Source organism: Ailuropoda melanoleuca, chromosome 7, assembly GCF_002007445.2.
Source record: "Ailuropoda melanoleuca isolate Jingjing chromosome 7, ASM200744v2, whole genome shotgun sequence".
Classification (NCBI taxonomy): Eukaryota; Metazoa; Chordata; class Mammalia; order Carnivora; family Ursidae; genus Ailuropoda; species Ailuropoda melanoleuca.
Genome location: NC_048224.1, coordinates 82,836,746 through 82,857,675, shown reverse-complemented (window position 1 = coordinate 82,857,675; position 20,930 = coordinate 82,836,746). Strand labels below are relative to the sequence as shown.

At 36.4% G+C, this 20,930-nt stretch overlaps 1 protein-coding gene across 4 annotated transcripts in view; it reads left to right on the top strand.

Moving 5' to 3' along the window:
- The window catches only part of LOC100476962 (histone-lysine N-methyltransferase SETDB2), a 91,563-nt gene that overhangs the window by 5,234 nt on the left and 65,399 nt on the right, over positions 1 to 20,930 (top strand). For 3 of the 4 annotated variants that reach the window (XM_034665130.1, XM_034665128.1, XM_034665127.1), the window contains 5 exons: positions 24 to 389; positions 9,792 to 9,879; positions 11,178 to 11,303; positions 12,482 to 12,547; positions 14,491 to 14,587. In XM_034665130.1, the coding sequence (XP_034521021.1) occupies positions 351 to 389; positions 9,792 to 9,879; positions 11,178 to 11,303; positions 12,482 to 12,547; positions 14,491 to 14,587 (416 nt within the window). In that variant the 5' untranslated portion in view covers positions 24 to 350. The remainder of the gene's footprint in view (positions 1 to 23; positions 390 to 9,791; positions 9,880 to 11,177; positions 11,304 to 12,481; positions 12,548 to 14,490; positions 14,588 to 20,930) is intronic. The other variant, XM_011224826.3, reaches the window with a different exon arrangement.

Genomic DNA, 20,930 nt, shown 5'->3' with positions numbered 1-20,930 from the left:
AATCTTTATTGTTTTCTTTACAGAATGTCTCATGCATCCATGGACCAAAAGATGGAGTTGGTTTTTATTTTTAAAAAGATATTATCAATGATCTGATATGACTATAAATGCTCACTTGATGAAATTGCATGGACTCGTCATCAGGTTGGACTAGTGGTTATTTTTGAAAGTTTTATCAACTACAGTTACTATTTGAAAATTCAAGCATCCAAGAACGTTGGGTGTGGAATGGCATAATGATGTATTTTCTCTGAGGACTGCAAATTTTATAGAGACCACAGTTGGATTCCAGTTATATTCTTCAATCAAAGTGATTCAGTCCTTTGATAAAGTTAATTTTGAAGAGCTTTATGTTTATGAACAACGCCAAAAGATGGGAGAAAAAAATGGTAGGTTTGGAAATCATTGTTGAACATTATATTTAAAAGTGTGTAGACTACTTAATGAAGCTGAATTGTGGAATTTTGTAGGTTTTTCACTGAAGGTGACTATTCTACATTTGAAGGAATTTAGGATTTATTCTCATGTAGCCAACAATTTTGACAGTCTTTAATTAATTGTGTCTGTAAAACTAAGCTCTTTAATGTACTTTTTAAAAAATACACCTTATTTTTTAGAAAACTATTAGATTTATTTTTTAAAGAAAAATTGAGAGGATAGTACAGCAATTTCCCATATCTTCTACGTCCAGTTTTACTTAAAATTAACGTCTTATATTTGGCTGGTACATTTGTTACAATTAATGAACCATTATTATTAACTCAAGTCCATAGTTTATTCATATTTCTGTAGTTCTTACCTGATGTCTTTTTCTGTTCCAGGATCCCACATTATATTTATTTATCATGTCTCCATAGGGTCCTCTTGGATGTAACAGTTACTCAGACATGTGCTTTATTTTGTAGTATTTTGTATCCCAAGTATTTTGTAGGATGTCCCTCTTTTAAAATTACTGATTTTTTTTTTCCTATGATTAGACCAGGGTTATGGGTTTTTGGGAAGAAGAACATAGGAGTAAAGTGCCATTTTTACCACATTATATCAAAGGTACATGTTATCAACATGATTTCTCTCTTATTGATACTGAGCTTCATCATCTGGCTGACGCAGTGTTATGTCATTTCTACACTGTAAATTTTTTTTCTCCCTTTCCCTACTGTCTTTGTTAGGAAATCACTATATGCAGCTCATATTCAAGGAGTGGGGATTTTGTTCCCCCTCTTTGAGAATGGAATGTCTACATTAATAATTTGGAATTCTTATACGAGGGAGATTTATCTCCTTTCTCCCATTTATGTATATATTCAATAATTTATTTCAGTATGGAGTCATGGGTACTTATTTTATCCTATCCACTATTCTATCCAGTACTGTTTTGTTACTCGGATTCTCCCAGGATTGGCTGTTGGGAGCTTTCATTTGGGTCTGTGTCCCTTTGACACACCTTTATCAATGTAGGTGGGGTTTTGTTTTTTGTTTTCTATTGTTAGCACTGCCTTATCTTCTGGTACTGTAAGATACTGAGGGCTTATTTTGTGTATTTCCTGAGCCCTGATTCCTTTTAATGGAGGATGGTGTGAGAAACCAGTATCTGGGGCCGCCTGAGTGGCTCAGTCATTAAGCGTCTGCCTTCCTCTCGGGGTGTGATCCTGGAGTTCTGGGATGGATCCCCACGTCGGGCTTTTCCCCTGGGAGCCTGCTTCTTCCTCTCTACATCCATCACCAATATCTAATTCAACAATAGTTTCTCAACCCCTAAAAGAAATCCTGTACCGGTTGGCAGTCATTCCTCACTGTCCCCTCCCCAGGTCTGAGTACCAACTCCTTTACTTTCTATTTCTGTGGATTTCCCGGTTACTCTTTACAATATAGAAACATTTGTTGGGACGCCTGGGTGGCTTAGTAGTTGCACATCCGACTTCAGCTCATGGCGTGATCCTGGCGTTCTGGGATCGAGCCCCACGTCAGGCTCTTCTGCTGGGAGCCTGCTTCTTCCTCTCCCACTCCCCCTGCTTGTATTCCCTCTCTCGCTGGCTGTCTCTCTGTCAAATAAATAAATAAAATCTTTAAAAAAAAAAACAAAAACAAAACCAACATCTGGGCGATAGTTGTTACTGGGCTGTCCTTGCTTATAGGCCCTTTCAGCTGACAGAGCAAGGAATATATATGTATGCTAAGCTTGTATATGCACTTATCTATAAATATCTCTATATGTAACCATCTGAATCTCTATTAAGGTGAACATAATTTTATTCTGATGTTCCCAATTCTAATCCATCACCACATCTCTCCAACAGTGAGAAACATGGCTCCTGCCATCTGTTACCCATTTATTTAGTCACTCAGTTCCAGTGTGTGTGTGTGTGTATAGCTGTATCAGAAATGTGAACGTATTCCCAGGTAGGAGACTACAGTGCTTGTGCACAGTCCTTTTGCCTTTAGTCTTGCAGACTCTACTTATCTCCAAAGTTATTTGGGTTAGCACCTATCTGCGTAGCCCTTCAGAGAGGTTGTGTATACAATCGTAATACAGTTACAATGTTCTCGTCATGGTCAGCATTCCTTCCTGGGATCCCTGACCTCTTAAATGATATTTAAAAATTTCACTACCATTTAACAAACTTGTAATATATGGATTGTTATAGAGATCATACTGTTGATCTAGTAGTCACTGGACTGTTCATCTAGGCCAGTAGTTGTCAAACTTTCTTTTGGTCTTAGAACTGCTTTATACTCTTAGAAGTATTTAAAATCCCTAACAGTTTTAGTTTATGTGGATAATATCTCTTCATTTTTACTGTTTGAGAAATGGAAACTGAGAGGCTTCAAAAAAAAATAAACATTAACATAATTTACATTTTTGTGAGGAATAACTTTTCTAAAACAATAAAATTAGAAGAATATTGTTTTACATTTTTACAGATCTCTTTTATAGTTGGTTTAATAGAAGAGGGAGTCTCCTATCTGCTTCTGCATTCAACCTGGTGTAACATGTTGCTTTGGTTGAAATGTATAAAGAAAATGAAGCTTCCTACAGACAAAAAATTGGAAGAATATTTTAATAGCCTTTTAGATAACGGTGGACTTTTTTGATACAACTACAAAACTCAAAAAGTAGTTATTCCTTCAAGGTCAGTTGTAGTGTGAAATCTGAATGCATGTCTGAGTTTTTTTACGTTGTTACATTAAAATCCATTGGTCTGTCTTGCACATTGAATGGATCTTTTTTGATTTTATAATGCCATGTATTGACAAACTGGAAAATACTGGTCAGTGAATTGTGCAGATTTCCCAGATGTTGACACATTTCATCATACAATATTAAAAACTCACATTTGTTAATATTGCTACCAATCTCATCAAAAAGTGATTAATTATTGAGAAGCTATCAGGCTTACTGTGGCACATACAGGGTTTACAAATTCCAATTTTAACTTGGTAGTGTGAATTTTATCATTAAACAAATGCTGTCAGTATTGAACTTCCGGGGGTAGGCTCACTTTTTTTTCAAGAACATGTGTTCCAAACACCCATGTCTGAGAAACTATAATTTTTATTAGTGGTTCTTTTAAGTAAAAATAGTATTCCATGAAAGAAAACTGGTTTAGCCTACAACTCGAACAATCTCACTAGTGCTTTTGCTTGAGACAGCCATTATGCTGTAATAATCATTAATATTGCTTTATCAAGGACATTCTTTTTTTTTTTTTTTAAAGATTTTATTTATTTGACAGAGATAGAGACAGCCAGTGAGAGAGGGAACACAAGCAGGGGGAGTGGGAGAGGAAGAAGCAGGCTCATAGCGGGAGCCTGATGTGGGGCTCGATCCCATAAGGCCGGGATCACGCCCTGAGCCGAAGGCAGACGCTTAACCGCTGTGCCGCCCAGGCGCCCCCTATCAAGGACATTCTTAAGTGAAATTGATAGTGAAGAATATACTGGTAGTACACTGGAAGACTTAAAACTTGTTTGGTGCCACTCCCTTGATTCATGCTAAGACCTCAGTACTTTTACTCACCAACGCTTTTAATACCATCAGTCAATGTCATTATGGGGAAAAAAAAAGTGGGGGGAGAGCAAGTAATGTCTTAGTATTACTATTAAAATTGTTTGACCTAGCATATTGTCTGAAAGGATCTGAGGACCCCAAGGGTTCATAGACTTCACTTTGCTGATCAGACTCAAAGATATCATAGGAATCCTCTAGACCAATGCCCTGAAGCTCTTTAAGGTGTGTGTGTGTGTGTGCGTATCTAATGTGTTTGTTAAGTACTCCAAAAACAGTTCGCTAATAAGTAACTCCTATAGCTGCGATTCTTGAGTATTGCCTATTTGCAAAAACAGTGTATATTAAGGGAGATTGGAAGACATACAGTGTACTATATATTTGTCTTTCTTCCTTTGCAAAGGTGCCATATATATATATATTTAGTGTTATCTTAGCCACCATATACTTCTTTAGTTTTTTGATGTAGTGTCCCATGACTCCGTTTCCATTTAACACCCAGTGCTCATTGCGATACATGCCCCCCTTAATACCCGTCACTGGGCTAACCCATCCACCCACTCCCCTCCGCTCTGAAACCCTCAGTCTGTTTCCTGGAGTCCATAGTCTCTCATGGTTTGTCTCCCCCCCTCCCCGATTTCCCCCCCTTCACTTTTCCCTTCTGATGTCCTCCATGCTATTCCATATATTCCACATATAAGTGAAACCATATAATTGTATTTCTCTGCTTGAATTATTTCACTTAGATATGCTATGTTAATGTAAATGATGAGTGTTCATCCTGTGATGGCTGAGTAATATTCCTATATATATATATGGACCACATCATCTTCATCCATTCATCTATTGGAGGGCATCTCAGCTCCTACCAGTTCGATTACTGTGGATATTGCTGCTACTAACATTGGGGTGCATGTGCCCCTTTTCTTCACTACTTCTGTATCTTTGGGGTAAATAGTAGTGCAGTTGCTGGGTCATAGTGTAGCTCTATTTTTAACTTTTTGAGGGACCTCCATACTGTTTTCCAAAGTGGCTATACTAACTTGCATTCCCACCAACAGTAAGAGGGATCCCCTTTCTCCACATCCTCACCAACATTTGTTGTTTCCTGCTTTATTAATTTTTGCCATTCTAACTGGGATATGGTGGTATCTCAGTGTGTTTTTGATTTGAATTTCCCTGATGGCTAATGATGTTGAACGTTTTTTTCATGTGTCTGTTAGCCACTCGTATATTGTCTTTGGAGAAGTGTCTGTTCATGTCTTCTGCCCATTTTTTGACTGGGTTGTTTTTTGGGTGTTGAGTTTGAGAAGTTCTTTATAGATCTTGGATACCAGCCCTTTATCTGTGATGTCATTTGCAAATATCTTCTCTCATTCCGTGGGTTGCCTGTTTTGTTGACTGTTTCCTTTGCTGTGCAGAAGCTTTTTATTCTGATTAAGTCCCACTAGTTCATTTTTGCTTTTGTTTCTCTTGCCTTTGGGGACGTGTCTTCAAAGAAGTTGCTGTGGCCAGTATCAAAAAGGTTATTGCCTATGTTCTTCTCTAGGATTTTGATGGATTCCTGTCTCACATTTAGGTCTTTCATCCACTTTATCTTTGTGTGCAGTGTAAGAGAATGCTCCAGTTTCATTCTTCTGTATATAGCTCTCTAATTTTCCCAGCACCATTTATTGAAAAGACTGTCTTTTTCCGTTGGATTTTTTTTCCTGCTTTGTCTAAGATTAGTTGACCATAGAGTTGAGCGTCCACGTCTGGTCTATTCTGTTCCATTGATCTATGTGTCTTTTTTTGTGCCAGTACCATGCTGTTTTGGTGATCACAGCTTTATAATATAGCTTGAAACCAGGCATGTAATGCCCCCCACTTTTTCAACATTCCCTTGGCGATTTGGGGTCTTTGCTGGTTCCAAACAAATTTTAGTATTGTTTGTTCCAGCTCTTTGAAAAATGCCAATGGTATTTTGATAGGGATGGTGTTGAAATTATTGATTGCCTTCAGCAGCATAGACATTTTAACAGTGTTTATTCTTCCAATCCACGAGTGTGGAATGTTTTCTCATCTTTTTGCGTCTTCAATTTCTCTCATAAGTGTTCTGTAGTTTCTCGAGTATAGATTCTTTACCTTTTGGTTAGGTTTATTCCAAGATATCTTACGGGTTTTGGTGCTATTGTAAATGGAATCAATTCCCCAATTTCTCTTTCTACAGTTACATTGTTAACGTATAGAAAAGCAATTGATTTCTGTGCATTGATTTTGTATCCTGTCATATTACTGAGTTGCTGTTGAGTTCTAGTTATTTGGGGTTGAAGTCTTTTGTTTTCCACATAAAGTATCATGTCATCTGTGAAGAGTGAGTTTGACTTCTTTGCCAATTCGAATACCTTTTTCTTCTTCTTGTCTTTTTGCTGAGGCTAGGACTTCTAGTACTGTGCTGAGCAATAGTGGTGAGAGTGGGCATCCTTGTGTTCCTGATCTTAAGGGAAAAGCTTTCAGCTTTTTCCCATTGAGAATGATATTCACCGTGGGCTTTTCATAGATGGTTTTTATGGAATTGAGGAATGTCCCCTTTATCACTACACTCTGAAGAGTTTTAATCAGGAAAGGGTGCTGTATTTTGTCAAATGCTGTTTCTGCATCGAGAGGATCATATGGTTCTTGTCTCTTTTATTATTGATTTGCAAATGTTGAACGACCCTTGCATCCCAGGAATAAATCCCACCTGGTCGTGATGGATAATCCTTTTAATGTACTGTTGGGTTCTATTGGCTAGAATCTGTTGGCATCCATATTCATCAGGGATATTGGTCTGTAATTCTTTTTTATAGGGTCTTTGCCTGGTTTTGGGATCAAGGTAATGCCTCATAGAACGAGTTTGGAAGTTTTCAGGAGAATAGGTATTATTTCTTCTTTAAAGTTTGGTAGGATTCCCCTGGGAATCCACTGGGACAAGGACTCTTGTTTTTTGGGAAGCTTATCACTGTTTCAATTTCGTTACTGGTTATTTGTCCATTAAGATTGTCAGTTCCGTCCTGTCTTGGTAGTTTACAGGTTTCCAGGAAGGCATCCATTTCTTTCAGTTTGCTTAATTTATTGGCATAGAGTTGCTGATTAATTTCTAATAATTGTTTCTAATTCCTTGGTGTTATTCGTGATCTCTTCCGTTTCATTCATAATTTTATTAATTTGGGTCCTTTCTCTTTTCTTTGGGATAAGTCTGGCCAGTGGTTTATCGATCTTACTAATTCTTTCAAAGAACTAGCTTCTGGTTTCATTGATCCAGTCTACTGTGTTTCTGGTTTCTAATTCATTATCTCTGCTCTAATCTTTATTTCTCTTCTCCTGCTTGGTTTGGGTTTCATTTTTTCTTCTTCAGTTCCTTAAGGTGTAAGTTTAGCTTGTGTATTTGGGATTTTTCTGTTATTTGAGTGAGGCTTAGATGGCTATGTATTTCCCCTTTAGGACCGACTTTGCAGTATCGCATAGGTTTTGGACCAATGTGTTTTCATTCTCATTGGTTTCTATGAATTGTTTAAGTTCATTGATTTCCTGGTTGACCCAAACATTCTTAAGCAGGATGGTCTTTGGCTTCCAAGTGTTTGAATTCCAAATTTTTTCTTGTGATCGAGTTCCAGTTTCAAAGCATTGTGGTCTGAAAATATGCAGGGAATAATCTCAGTCTTTTGGTATCAGTTGAGACCTGCTTTGTGACCCAGTATGTGGTCCATTCTGGAGGAAGTTCCATGTACATTCGAGAAGAATGAGTATTCTCTTGTTTTAGGGTGGAATCTTGCAATAGTCATATCTAGCTAAGGGAGCAAGTTGGGACCAGTTATAAGATGGTATTCTTCATTTCTAGAGGCAAGTAGCTATATTAGTATACTGATTTGGTTTTCAATTCAAGGACCTACTCCGTACTTATCAATGTTTTCTAGTGAAATATACTGAAATATTTACATTTTCAGATTATAACCCTGAACATATATAGAGTACAAAGAAAAGGAGCAAGAAACTGAAATTGTTTACATTGTAGTAACTACCTAGATGGTCTACAGTTGAAATGAAAATGACTCATTTGTTTCTCTTTGTGATATTCATTTAGCCTCTGTTCAAAAACAAATGGATCTGTTAATCTCATGTTTTCAGATAAATTGGTTACCTTTTTTCTTACTATTACTGTTGTTAAAAATTTCCAGAGCAAAAAGACAGTTAAAAATGATCAAGCGGGAAGACATGAGGAATAAGAACTATTTAAATGAAATTTAAACCTAGCAGTTTGAAATCCTAAGGATACCAAGAGGAACAATATTAAAAACCCAGAATAAATATGAATTCCTTAAATACATTCATTTATTGTACAAGCAGATAGTTCCAGTATTTTCTGATTGGCTTTATTTTCTTAAATTATATTGCCAGTATCCTCTTCATTAATCCAATTCCAAAACTAATAATTTACCCTGTTCCATTGTCAAATAAGTTGTCTTAAGTATTTCCTGTCAGAATAATTTGGTATCACTTGTAATATGGTGTTTCAAACAAAGTTTTAAATGATAACCACTGAGAAACAAAAATTCAGTTAAACCCTGATTGTGGTTTTGGAGCATCACTGCTTGTTTTCTCAGGTTATGTGAGACTTGTGTATGATCCCAGATTATAATGCTATCAGAAGCTATTTCTAAGTACCTTACAAAATCCTTCCCGTCTAGATATCCACCTCAAATAAAGATAAATCCCTAGTGGTCTTATACATTCATATGCATGAAAGGAAACATGGTAAGTGCTTTCACAAATACTTTTGTCTAAAAGCAGTGATTTCTTTGGTTATCTGTCAGTGAAAAACTAATTTTAAGGATTTTGCGAAAGTCTTTCAAAAAATAGTTGCCCACGTTTGCTAAAGACTATATTCCCTGTTAAATTATATATAGTAATTTCTTTAAAAATATATCTTTACTCTATATAAATACTTCCTATGTATTTCACATATGTATTTCACATATATAGTAATTTCTTGCTAAAGGCCACATCTTATCCGCACATCAATTCATGAGGTAGATGCTATTATTCCCATTTCATACGTATGGCCATACAGTTTAAACTGGCAGGGCTGGGTTTCAAACACAAATGCGTCTGAATTCCATAGCCCAGATTGTTAATTACCAGGTCTGTTCTTCCATTGACCCGATATGCTATGTCCTGGGTTCCTTCCACCTGTTTGCTCCTTCTTGATCTCCATGATTCTCTTTTCTTGCACTCATCCCTTATATACAGAAGACCCCCTTCTCATCTATTCTGTGACTTCCTAATCACATCTATTCTGTGACTTCAGCAATCACTTGTATGCTGTTGACTCCAGAATTCGTGTAATTGGACCAGATCTTACTCTGGAGCCTGTGTACCCAGTGTACTTGCCCTACTTAAATTTTTCATTTGTTCCTTATCTTTTTTTCTTATCTCAATGAATATTACTGTGCTTATAGTTGCCCAGGTCAGAAAATTAGAAATCATTCTTGAGTCCTCCCTCTTCCCACTGCCACCTGAGTGACGTTTCTAAGAAACTATTCATATCATAAGATGCTTAAACTTTCTGAGTGGCTCCCATAGTCTTTCATATAAAAATGGAGTTGCTTAGCATGGCATGAAACGCTGTCCGTGTCATGGTCCCTCCACCTCTAAAGCATCATTCCTCATCGCTTTTGTCCTCTCACATTGCATTTATTTCAAATCTTGAAACCTTGTCTGAGCTGTGCTATGGGGAGTTAAAACTAGGCTTGGTCTTATGTTGTAGGCATCGGGCCTGTGTCAACAGGAAACCAACACCCCTTCTGAGGCTACTATGGTGACAGCATCCCTAATTAGCCAGAGATCCCCTTTGGGTAAGGTGCCTTTGCCGGGGAGATTTGGGACTATGAGGCCTAAGCCTTTTATGAAAATTCTCACCCCACTGCCAAACTTAGAGGTTCTAGGTTTAAATTTTATTAAGGAAAATGTGTTAAACTTACCAGGGTCTCTGTTTATTAATCCTCTTAATGGCTTCTCAAGTGATCTTTCCAAAGTATAATAATTATTATGTCCCTCTTTTAAGTCCCTATAAATTAATTTTCAACATTTTGTGTATTTTCACATTTAACATTTTAACATATTATAAATTTTAACATTTTGGGTATTTTTTTACTTTTTAACATGGTATACATATGAGATTTGCTTTTACTAGTTTAATTGTCTTTCTCGTATTTCTGTTTTCAGCTTTGAAAGAGTTATTTCCTCTTGGAAATTTTTTTTAAGTAAACTCTACCCCCAGCATATAGCTCGAACTCATGACCCCAAGATCAAGAGTTGCATGATCTCCCGACTCAGCCAGCCGGGCACCTTTCTTTAGGAATTTTTGATTAAGGTGTTCACTTGCTGGACATCTGAAATATTGGCTCATCTAAATAGCTACCTATAAAAGTTTAAACAGTATTTTTGCTTCATATAATTATTTTAAAAACATAAAAGACATTTTTAAAAATATTGTTGGACATTTAGTTATTTTAGCAATTGTTGAGATGTCTCATTCTAAAACCATCCACTTCCATATTCAGTGGAGGTTATATCCCTGAAACTTTAAAAATTCTTATGTGTTGGGGCGCCTGGGTGGCACAGCGGTTGGGCGTCTGCCTTCAGCTCAGGGCGTGATCCCGGCGTTATGGGATCGAGCCCCACATTCAGGCTCTTCTGCTATGAGCCTGCTTCTTCCTCTCCTACTCCCCCTGCTTGTGCCCTCTCTCGCTGGCTGTCTCTATCTCTGTCAAATAAATAAATAAAATCTTTAAAAAAATAAAAATAAAAAAAATAAATAAAAAAAAAATAAAAATTCTTATGTGTTGATGCATACATCTACCACCAATCTAGAATGAAGCCATTCTTTCAGTTTGACAGGGACACCAGAAATAGTATCACTAAACTTCGCAATGTATTTTTATGTTAGCAGACATAAGTGAAATACTTAGGTCATACTCTTTGTTCCTAGTTCTTTATAAAGAAACAATGACCAAAATCTTTTTCTCAAGGTACGTGATAGACCAATTAAACCTTGATGTTATTTAGAAACCAAGTGGATTGTCTGTAACATGTGCCTTGGGGAGCTTACAGGCTGTTTCTATTGCGCTCTTAAGCTATTCACTTATTTTAGGTGATGCAAAAACCTTCTGGATGGAGCTGGAAGATGATGGAAAAGTGGACTTCATATTTGAACAAGTGCAAAATGTGCTGCAATCACTGAAACAAAAGATCAAAGATGGGTCTGCCACAAATAAAGGTATGAAGCACAAAAGTTTCAATACATTTAATGCTAAATATTACCCATTGGCAATACAGTATTCTGTATTGCCAGTATTGTTTTAAAAGTCAAATCGATTCATTTATTTTCTAAGAGCCTACCGTGCGTTGTTTCCTTTGTGTTTGTGCTCTGCTTCTATAAAAACTTACTTTCACATATACCATAGACACTTTGTAAGAGGGTGAAGATGATTACTTTGAGTAACAACTACTGAATTTATCTTTTTTCTCTCAGGCTACTTTGTTTGCCCCCCATTTTATCTTTTCTCTTTGTAACCATCTTTGAGGGGTGATGATGGGTATTGCAAAAGTAGTATCTGCTCATTGTACAACTTTTAGTACATATAGAAAAATATAACAAAAATTATCACTCCATCACTGAGACACCTAGTGTTTTTAAAATATTAAAGTAAATAAAACTTAGCAGAACTTACCCTACTAGTCTTCTGAGGGCAGAACTTGCATTCTACACCGGCTGTCAGTTCACTTAGCCAAGTTTTCATTTTTTCTATGTCTGTTTTCAACCCTGGTTGCTTGCAGAACCTAAGATTTTTATGTAGAACCTCCTTTCCTTCAGGACATAAGATTCTCAAGCAAATTTTCTTTTGGACCATTCTTAATACATTTTGGATATTCATAAGACATTAATCTTTTGTTTGCTTATCCAAAAAATAGTACTGTTTTTCATTTCATTACTTCCCATTCGTTTCATGAGTCAGATATACCTAGTTTTGAATCCAGTTCTACCACCTCCTTGCTGAATGACCTGGAATAGTGTTTTTTGAGGTGTGTGTGTTTTGTTTTTTGTTTTGAGAGGGGGAGAGAGGGGCTGAGAGAGAGGAGGGAGAGAATCTTAAGCAGGCTCCATGCCCAATGCAAAGCCTCACACGGGGCTTGATCTCACAGCCCTGAGATCATGACCTAAACTGAAATTAAGAGTCGGGTGCTTAACCCACTTAAACACCCAGGTGTTCTTGGAATAGTCTAACTTCTAAGCCTCAATTTCTGTTTCTAATGCTGGTAATCATAAGAACCTCTCAGAGGAGTTAATGAAGACTAAATAAGATACAGTATGTAAGCTGTTTAGCACAGTACCTGGCACCATAAATGAAAGTGATGCTAATGATTGTTTTCATGCTTTTTTCCTTTCCTTAACAGAATACATCCAAGCAATGATTCTAGTGAATGAAGCAACCATAAGTAACAATTCAACATTGATAAAGGGTATGTGGATTTCTAATTCTAATCTTGAATATAATGTTATTTTCTTGACTTGGAGCAGGCTTAATTGACTGAAGTATGTCAGGTTACCTAAAGATAATTTAAAATAAAATGTAAGATTTTTATTGGTAAATTACATAAATGACTTTCCTTATTAAATAAAAAGTCCTACCCATCCAGAGATAGGAAATGCACATTCTTCTAAATCTCCTACGGAAAGAATGAACAAATTTATCTCTTCAAAAAAGTGTAAGACTCCAAACTACTATAAACCCACTTTGTGAGAAGAACAATACTAGAAAGGTATATTGTGGCATAGATAAGTTGGCATAAAATTTTTTTATTTCTAGATTATTATTAGACCATCAGTCTTGCAAACCGTAAACAAATTCATTTTATAAGAAATTGATCAGAGATAATGTACCAAAACTAAGAAGAGAACAATCAAAAAGTTGTTTTATGACTTTCATATAAATCAGTCTATCTCCAATTTCCTAAAATGCTGGGGAAGTACTTTACAGGATTTTAATTAATACTGTTAAATACTGTTAACAAATTGTAATAATTTTAAAGGTATAATTTGGAACCTTAAGGTTTTAAATCTGAAAATATAGCCCAGCATCGTCAGTCTATTTTAAAGAAACCTTTTGTTGTTCAAAAGTATTCTCAATTTAAGAAGAGTAGATTCTTTAAGAAAACAGCCTTTCTCAGTATCTTTCAGTAGAACTTGGAATCAACACGTATAAGAGATTGATTACACTAGTTTTGCAAGAAAGAAGCATTTAAAATCAGGAGATGGTAAGAGGTACTAATCCTAAATGGTTTTTTCCCTCTTTGAAACAATTTATTTCTCAGTAATAGTAAATTGGATTTTGGGGTTTTTTGGTAAGAATTTCATCAACAGAAATATTGAATATTATATTTTTATGTAATTCATTTGAAACATAATGAATTTATCAAAATAAAAGTATATGTTTGCCAGTGGTAGAGCAATATATGTAACTAAGTAATTGGGGAGTTCTGTAAATGACATTGTTGGCAAATGCAAAGGATTAAAATCTTCCTAGTAATAAAGCATCATGTTAGTATTTATTTTAAAAAGAATATTGAGGCTGGGATAAACAAAAGGACTTGGTGTTGAAATCAAAACAAGCTATCCCAAATCCAACTGCCCAAACCACTGATTACGTTCATTTTGCTTGCTTGTGTATAACTGTAAATATGTACTATATCCTCAAAGGATTAGATACTGTTTTCTTGAGGAGTTATTATTTCCCCTTTCCTCCCTTATCTAAAGATTATTTTTAAAATCTCCATGTTTTTTCAGTAAGTCTTATTTCTAATTATGCTTATATACAAATCCATAATTTTTCTCATTAAATACACAGCTTATTTCTATATTGTAGTCATGTTAAAGAGTAAGAATAGATGAAGTAGAAAAAGAAAACACATGGCATGAAATTAAGCACAGAAAGATAGACTAAGTAATATGAAAAGTCAAATGGAAATACAAAAAGAGGTACCCAAATACCCCACCCTCCAAAAATGAAGGTAGCAGTTGAACAATGAGAAAGCAAAAGATAAACTTTCAATTTTGTGACCCTTTAGTAGTAGTTACATTATTTTTCTATAAAATACAAGCAAAAATAAGGATACCCAATGTTCACCTTAAAGGTTGATTAAAATTCAGATAAAGTTCAGGCCAAACTGGGTTTTTTCCAGCAGAAGTCTCTTCTACCCTAAATCTTTTACTATCCTATCTTATTTTCTTAATGTTTTTGAAAATATTGACACCTAATTTTTTGGCTTAACTTTGAAATCTTAATATGTTTGCAGATTTAAGGGCTCCATATATCTCTAACCAATAAAGATATTACTTAGATATCACCGTAAATGATTTTTAATTTGGTGTACCTGTTACTTATGTTTGTATTTTCTTCATGTAGATCATACATCTGTGACCCAGAATGAACAGGAAAACAAATCAGGTTCATTGCCCTCTACATCATATGAAGACACCTTTCCAGAAGACTGTACATTTCTGTATGTATATAAGTTAATAATGTTGTTAATACTTTCGCTCCCAGAAGGAGATGTACTCTTTCTAGATCATTTAATGTAAGAGTAGATAGAATATATAAAAAAGATATTTTCCCTTCAAAAGCTTTAAAATTGGTAAATTTTATTATTATACGTAGGATAAAGGTTCATGTCCCTTAACAAGTTGTTTACTTGCTAATATCCCTAGGTAATCACGTCTTTCAGTAAAATTTAGTTTAAAATTTCTTAGTGGAAGGGTGCCTGGGTGGCTCAGTTGGTCAGGTGTCCAACTCTTGATTTTGCCTCAGATCATGACCTCATGGGCTGTGGTACTGAGCCCGGTGTGGGGCTCTATGTTCAGCAGGGAGTCTGTTTGAGATTCTCTCCTTTCCCTCTGCCCTTCCTTCCACTTGAAATATTTCTTTCTGTAAATTATTAATATACTGAAATCTACCAAGCTACCAAGTTTGCAATTTTGTAACTAAAAATATTACTTTTCCTGGATTATTTCTTTTTTCTTTTTAAAAATTTTATTATTAAGTAATCTCTACACCCAAAGTGGGGCTTGAACTCACAACCCGGAGTTTAAGAGTCGCATGCTCTACTGACTGAGCCGGCCAGATGCCCTTGGATTATTTCTTTTAAAGGAATACTGAGAAAGAGTAAACAGTATTTCTGTCATTATCAGCTTATGAGAATAGGCTAAATTTTTCTGACCTTTTCTTTCTCCTTTTACCATTTCAGTAAAGATTCCTTAGCATAAAGTAAATTTGTATAAGAAATCTTATGTACGAGGAAATCTGACACTCTCACACATAGTCTTTATTTTTAGTAGGTAATGCTGGTACTAAAACTTTCAAGAACTAGTTTAAGGGAAGTTTCTCAAAGTATTTTGTGCTAGTCCACGGAACAGAATTTCAAAAAACAAAGTGTCTTTATAGAGAAAGTTCTTCGATTGACTTATTTTGTCCTTTCAGCTGCATAAATTGACAAAAACATTGTCAATGTAGAATCTTTTTGTTATTGTTTTAGGATTTATGAGAGTTGCAGATTGACACTATTTTACATATGATTTACATCTGCAAATACTAGAGATGTCCTTACGGTTTGAGTCTAAAAGACTCATAAAACTTATTTTACAATACTTCCAGAGGAACCTAGAAATTCTGGTCTTCTGATACATAGCATAAAATTTTAAAACCTTTTAAAAACAAGTTCAATCACTTTAAATCACTAAAATATAAGATTCCTTTTCATATAAATTACCAACAGTCTCCCATCTTCTGTTTTATTTTATTAAAAATTTTATTTTAAACCTAAATGCAGGAGTTGGTTTATTCTTAAGTGTCTCTTTTTGGTTTTAAGTTCATTTTCCTAGCTTATCCGAATCCTTATGAATTTTGAATCTCCTTTTATATTGTCTTTCCCTTCTAGCTTTCCTTCTTCTACAAATATATTACATGAGTTGTCTAGTCTTTATTATACTCACTGAAAACAATATTGGATAGGACAGGACCGAAGATAAAACCTTTCTGGCTCACTGTTCTATTGTTACTCTTCAGAAAAAGCTGTTGGACCAAGTGTGAATTTACTTACCTCTACCGTTATCCCACCTACATTTCTCTTTCTCACAAGCTGTCAGAGGAAATCAAGATTTACTGCAATAGCATTCTATATCCTTGCCAGATATTATCAAACCTTGTCAAAAAGGAAAATTAGTTTAATTTTTACTTTTCTTACCTACTCCATGTTGGCTTTTCAAATTCTAAGTACTTTATGAGGTCGTGGAATACAGGTGAGGTTCAGTGGGGGTGGAGTCCGGAGCCAAAAGAATTCTTGAGACATCTTTGGTGCAAAATGGTGGTTTATTAAGGCACAGGGACAGGTACCATGGGCAGAAAAAACTGCTGCACCAGGGTTGTGAGGGGTGACTGATTATATACCATGGGGTTGGGGGAGGTAAGGAAAAAGGGAGGTTGAGATTCATCTATGTTGTCCATGTTGGATTCAGCAGCCTCCCTTTTGTAACTCCCCTATACATTTCCCAATTGAACAATACTGACCCATAGGTAAGGGATATCTCTACGCCCCTATCCAGCAGGAAGATGTTACAGAAGATGAGACATTATACCTTCAACAACCTTAAAGATTTAAGGGTCAGAATTGTTCAAGGGGGAAATGAGGGAACAGAAGGCAAGTTGAGGACAAAGCAGAAACTGACAAACAGTTAACCTATTGATATCACAATCCTGCAACACTTGAGTCTCCCTCAGTTTGCAAATGTCTCAGCAGTTTATAAGAACAAGGCATTTCTATCACTAACCTAGTTTCCAGAAGGGAATGTAAGCCTCTGCCTTTGACTCAGGTCATGATCCCAGGGTCTTGGGATCAAGTCCCACCTCAGGCTCCCTGCTCAGCTCAGAGTTTGCTTCTCCCTCTGCTGCTCTCCGCTCTCTGTCAAATAAATTAAAATCTAAATAATTTCTTTTATATTTCTTCTTACTCATTTTGTATTTCCTTATTACTTATTTTGCTTTCAGTAATTAAACATCTAGCAAGCCATTAGTTACATAGGCAAACTGGCAAACTAAATGGGGAATAACTTAAGCCCGGGGTTCTCAATCCCAGCTGAATTGCTCAAAGTCATACAATTTATCAATGGCAAACCAGAGTGAAAATCTTAGGTCTGATAAAAAAAAAAAAAAAAGACAAAAACAAAAGCCTCGCCTTCTGTATTTTATTCTGTAGTTGATTTAAATTCCTTTTCCTTATAATTGAGCTATGACCTAGGTAAATATAAAAACAAAAATTTTATTCCAATAGTTCAAAGGTTATCTACTTTTGTGATGTTAAGAAACCTGACTTAATTCTTTTCCTTAGGTACTTTGTCAGGAACATACACTTACTCAAGCCGCTTAAGTAGCAGAATTTATTAGACATATACCAGACATACATGGTGGAAATAGGTTTGCCCCACTGTGAAAAGACAGATGTGAATTTAAGCCATTTGGCTTTTCACATGACATGCATACAAACACCCAAAAGAGGTTTTTTAAATGGGTACATACACACACATACATCCCGAACCTTAGATATACACACATGTAAATAAAATGAGGTGTCTAAGAACAAAAAATGTAACAGCAGGCTATATAGGGACTAGAATTGGAACTGGGGAGTCATTACCTGAGGTCAATCAAGGTCAGCATTTTTTAGCTCTGCTTCTCTCCGTCTGTTACCAGTTGGTTCTTCTGTTCCAGCATAGTCTAACATAGCTGTCCTAGCTAAGCAGTATATGACCTGCCAGTGCCAGTGTCACCTCATGGTGTGTATTTTTTTTTTATGTATTGATATAAATTCTTGAGACTGTAAATAGCCCAGCGTGAATACATGTCCCAACAGCTTTGAGTACCCTGATATTAAAATGGCCGCCTCTCAGAATAGGATGACCAAAGAAACGATTGAGCAGAAAACAAATGTTATCTGCTACAGTTTTTAAAGTAACTGTAGTTTATATAGTTTTTTTTTTAATATGCCCCTTCAGTGGACATCAAAGGGTAGAATGACTTTTTACATCAGACTTGCCAAAAGCTAGGACATTTGTTGGCAGACCTCAGAAGCCTTGCAGTTCAAGGTGTCTAATGACAAAACAGTTCTCAAGGCACATCCAAACCGAGCAGCCCCTATCTAGAAGCTAGCAAACAGATGCAGACAATACCGTACTTACTTACCTACCCTTTGTTTACCTCCAGCATTTTTATATTTTTGGTGGGTGAGTAACTAGTTTTACAACACTATGCATAGGACTGGGAGGTTTTTTCCTAGTAATATATCTTCATATATATAGAAAGTTAACCCTTCTCCCCATAAAATTGGAATGAAACTAGGTTACTTCTGGAGCTTGTAGTAAGTTGGTTTTCTTTGACTTTATGAAATGAGGCACAGAGAAGAAAATCATTTCTAAAGTTCGTATCAAGTGTTTCATTTCCATGTTTTTCTGCTTTTTGTTTTCTAACTCTGCTTCAGTATAAAAGGTACTTCTCCCTTTGTTAATTGTCTAATAACTCAAGCCTTATACCTCTTAATTTAGTCACCGGAAGAATACACTTAAGCCAGGTTGGCTAAGTTTTTTGAAATCTTAAATTCCAAATTACCAGTTTTCCCAGCATGTTTACTATTAAAAATTTTAGTCCTGAGTAGGTCTAATTGTGATGAGGTTGTAGAATATAGGTGAGGTTCAATGGGGTGGAGTCCAGAGCCGACGACCAGGAAAGAATTCTTGAGGCGTCTTTGGTGCAAAATTGGTGGTATATTAAAGCACAGGGACAGGACCTGTGGGTAGAAAAGAACTGCCCTGGGTTGTGAGGAGTGGCTGATTAAATACTATGGGGTTGGGGGAAGGTAGGGAAAAAGGGAGGTTGAGAAAGGACTTTCATATGTTAAAGAAGATTTACAGGATACCAGAGGCCTTGCCATTGTCAAGGTTGTTTGCCCCTCTAGTAAGGCATTAACATGAAGATGGTTGGGAACGTCCTGGATTCCTAGAAGTATCTGTCTGTGGTCTGCAGGCTATAAGACATTTAGTTGTATTTACATTCCCTTCTGGAAACTAGGTTAGTGATAGAAATGCCTTGTTCTTATAAACTGCTGAGACATTTGCAAACTGAGGGAGACTCAAAAGTCTTGCAGGATTGTGATATCAATAGGTTAACTGTTTGTCAGTTTCTGCTTTGTCCTCAACTTGCCTTCTGTTCCCTCATCATTTCCCCCTTGAACAATTCTGACCCTTAAATCTTTAAGGTTGTTGAAGGTATAATGTCTCATCTTCTGTAACATCTTCCTGCTGGATAGGGGCGTAGAGATATCCCTACCTATGGGTCAGTATTGTTCAATTGGGAAATGTATAGGGGAGTTACAAAAGGGAGGCTGCTGAATCCAACATGGACAACATAGATGAATCTCCTTGAATAGAAGGGATTATCTGTTAGCTGGAAGTTATGGCAGTGAAGGAATCTTGGCACTAGGAAGGGAGACACCGGAAATGACAAAACAAGGTTAATAAATAGAAGTCTGAGTAAAAGACCTTTGATAGTTGACCTTTGATAATTTTCCTCTAGTCTAGGAGTTTAGAGCAGTTACTAAAGGAGATCATTTAAAGCACCAATTTGAGCATTCATGTCAGGTAGAAACCCAGATATGTTTTGTAGTAATCTGGATTGTATACACAGTATTCTGTTTTTATGCTAGCACAAGTTTCACCTTATGTAGCAGTTAAAAACATCTAATATAATTCTGTTTCGTAAAGCTGCTTTACATATTTGTGTTACCCTAGCATTTAACCGAGAAACGCTATTTTGAGTGTCATAGGGCTTTGACCATGTACTTAAAGAGTTTCCATGTGCCAAACAATATTTTCCAGTCTCAAAAAGGTAACAAAGGTAGATGCTACGTGGTCACCAATGAGACACAGAACATGTCCACTATCGTTTAAATTTGGAGGTTTGGTAATGGTTTTAATAATGTATCCATGCATCCAGGCAGAACCCAGAATACAGTGGCCTATCCAGCCTGGGGGAAGCCATGGCCACAGATTAGGGCTGCATAGCCATTGGGTCCCAGCCAGGAGCCAGTCATATAATACTGAGCCTTCTTGAACTGCACTCAGGATTTCAAGGGCTACTTGGTTTTGGAGGGCCATACATGCAATGATTTCAGGCCCCTATTTGACTGGGGAGTTATGGCTTGATAATAATCCCCTTTTCTCCCAAATTGCACCGTGAGCATGGAGGACCAGGAAAATATATTTGAAGTCAATATAAACGTTTTTAAGGCTTTCGCCAATTGCAAAGCACAGGTGGGCGCTATTAATTCTGCTTTGGGGGCAGACATGTTTGCTGACAGGGCTTTGACCTCAACAGTCTTTGAGTTAGACTTGACTATAGCATACCCAGTTTTTCTTACCCCTTTTTTCCATGAAACTGTTACCATTGGTGTACCAATTGCCCTCTGTATTTTCAATAGGGACATCTTAAATCTGGTTGACTAGAATAGACAAGATCAATAACCTCCGTACAGTTATGCTCTATAGAAGTACAGTGGTCAGGTCCAGGCTTAAGGGTAGCTGGGTTTAAAGTCTGACAAGTTTTAATTATTTCAGGCATATCTAGAAGCAGAACCTGGTATTTAGTAAGTCAGCCTCCTATCACCTACTGGTGGCCTTTGGTCTCTAAAACATTCTGGACCTGATATGAAGTCATTACAGGCAGAGACTGTCCCATAGTGAGCTTTGAGGCTCCTTTTACCAGGAGGGCTGTTGTATGCTCAGCTAAAGCCTCTCCTTGTAATT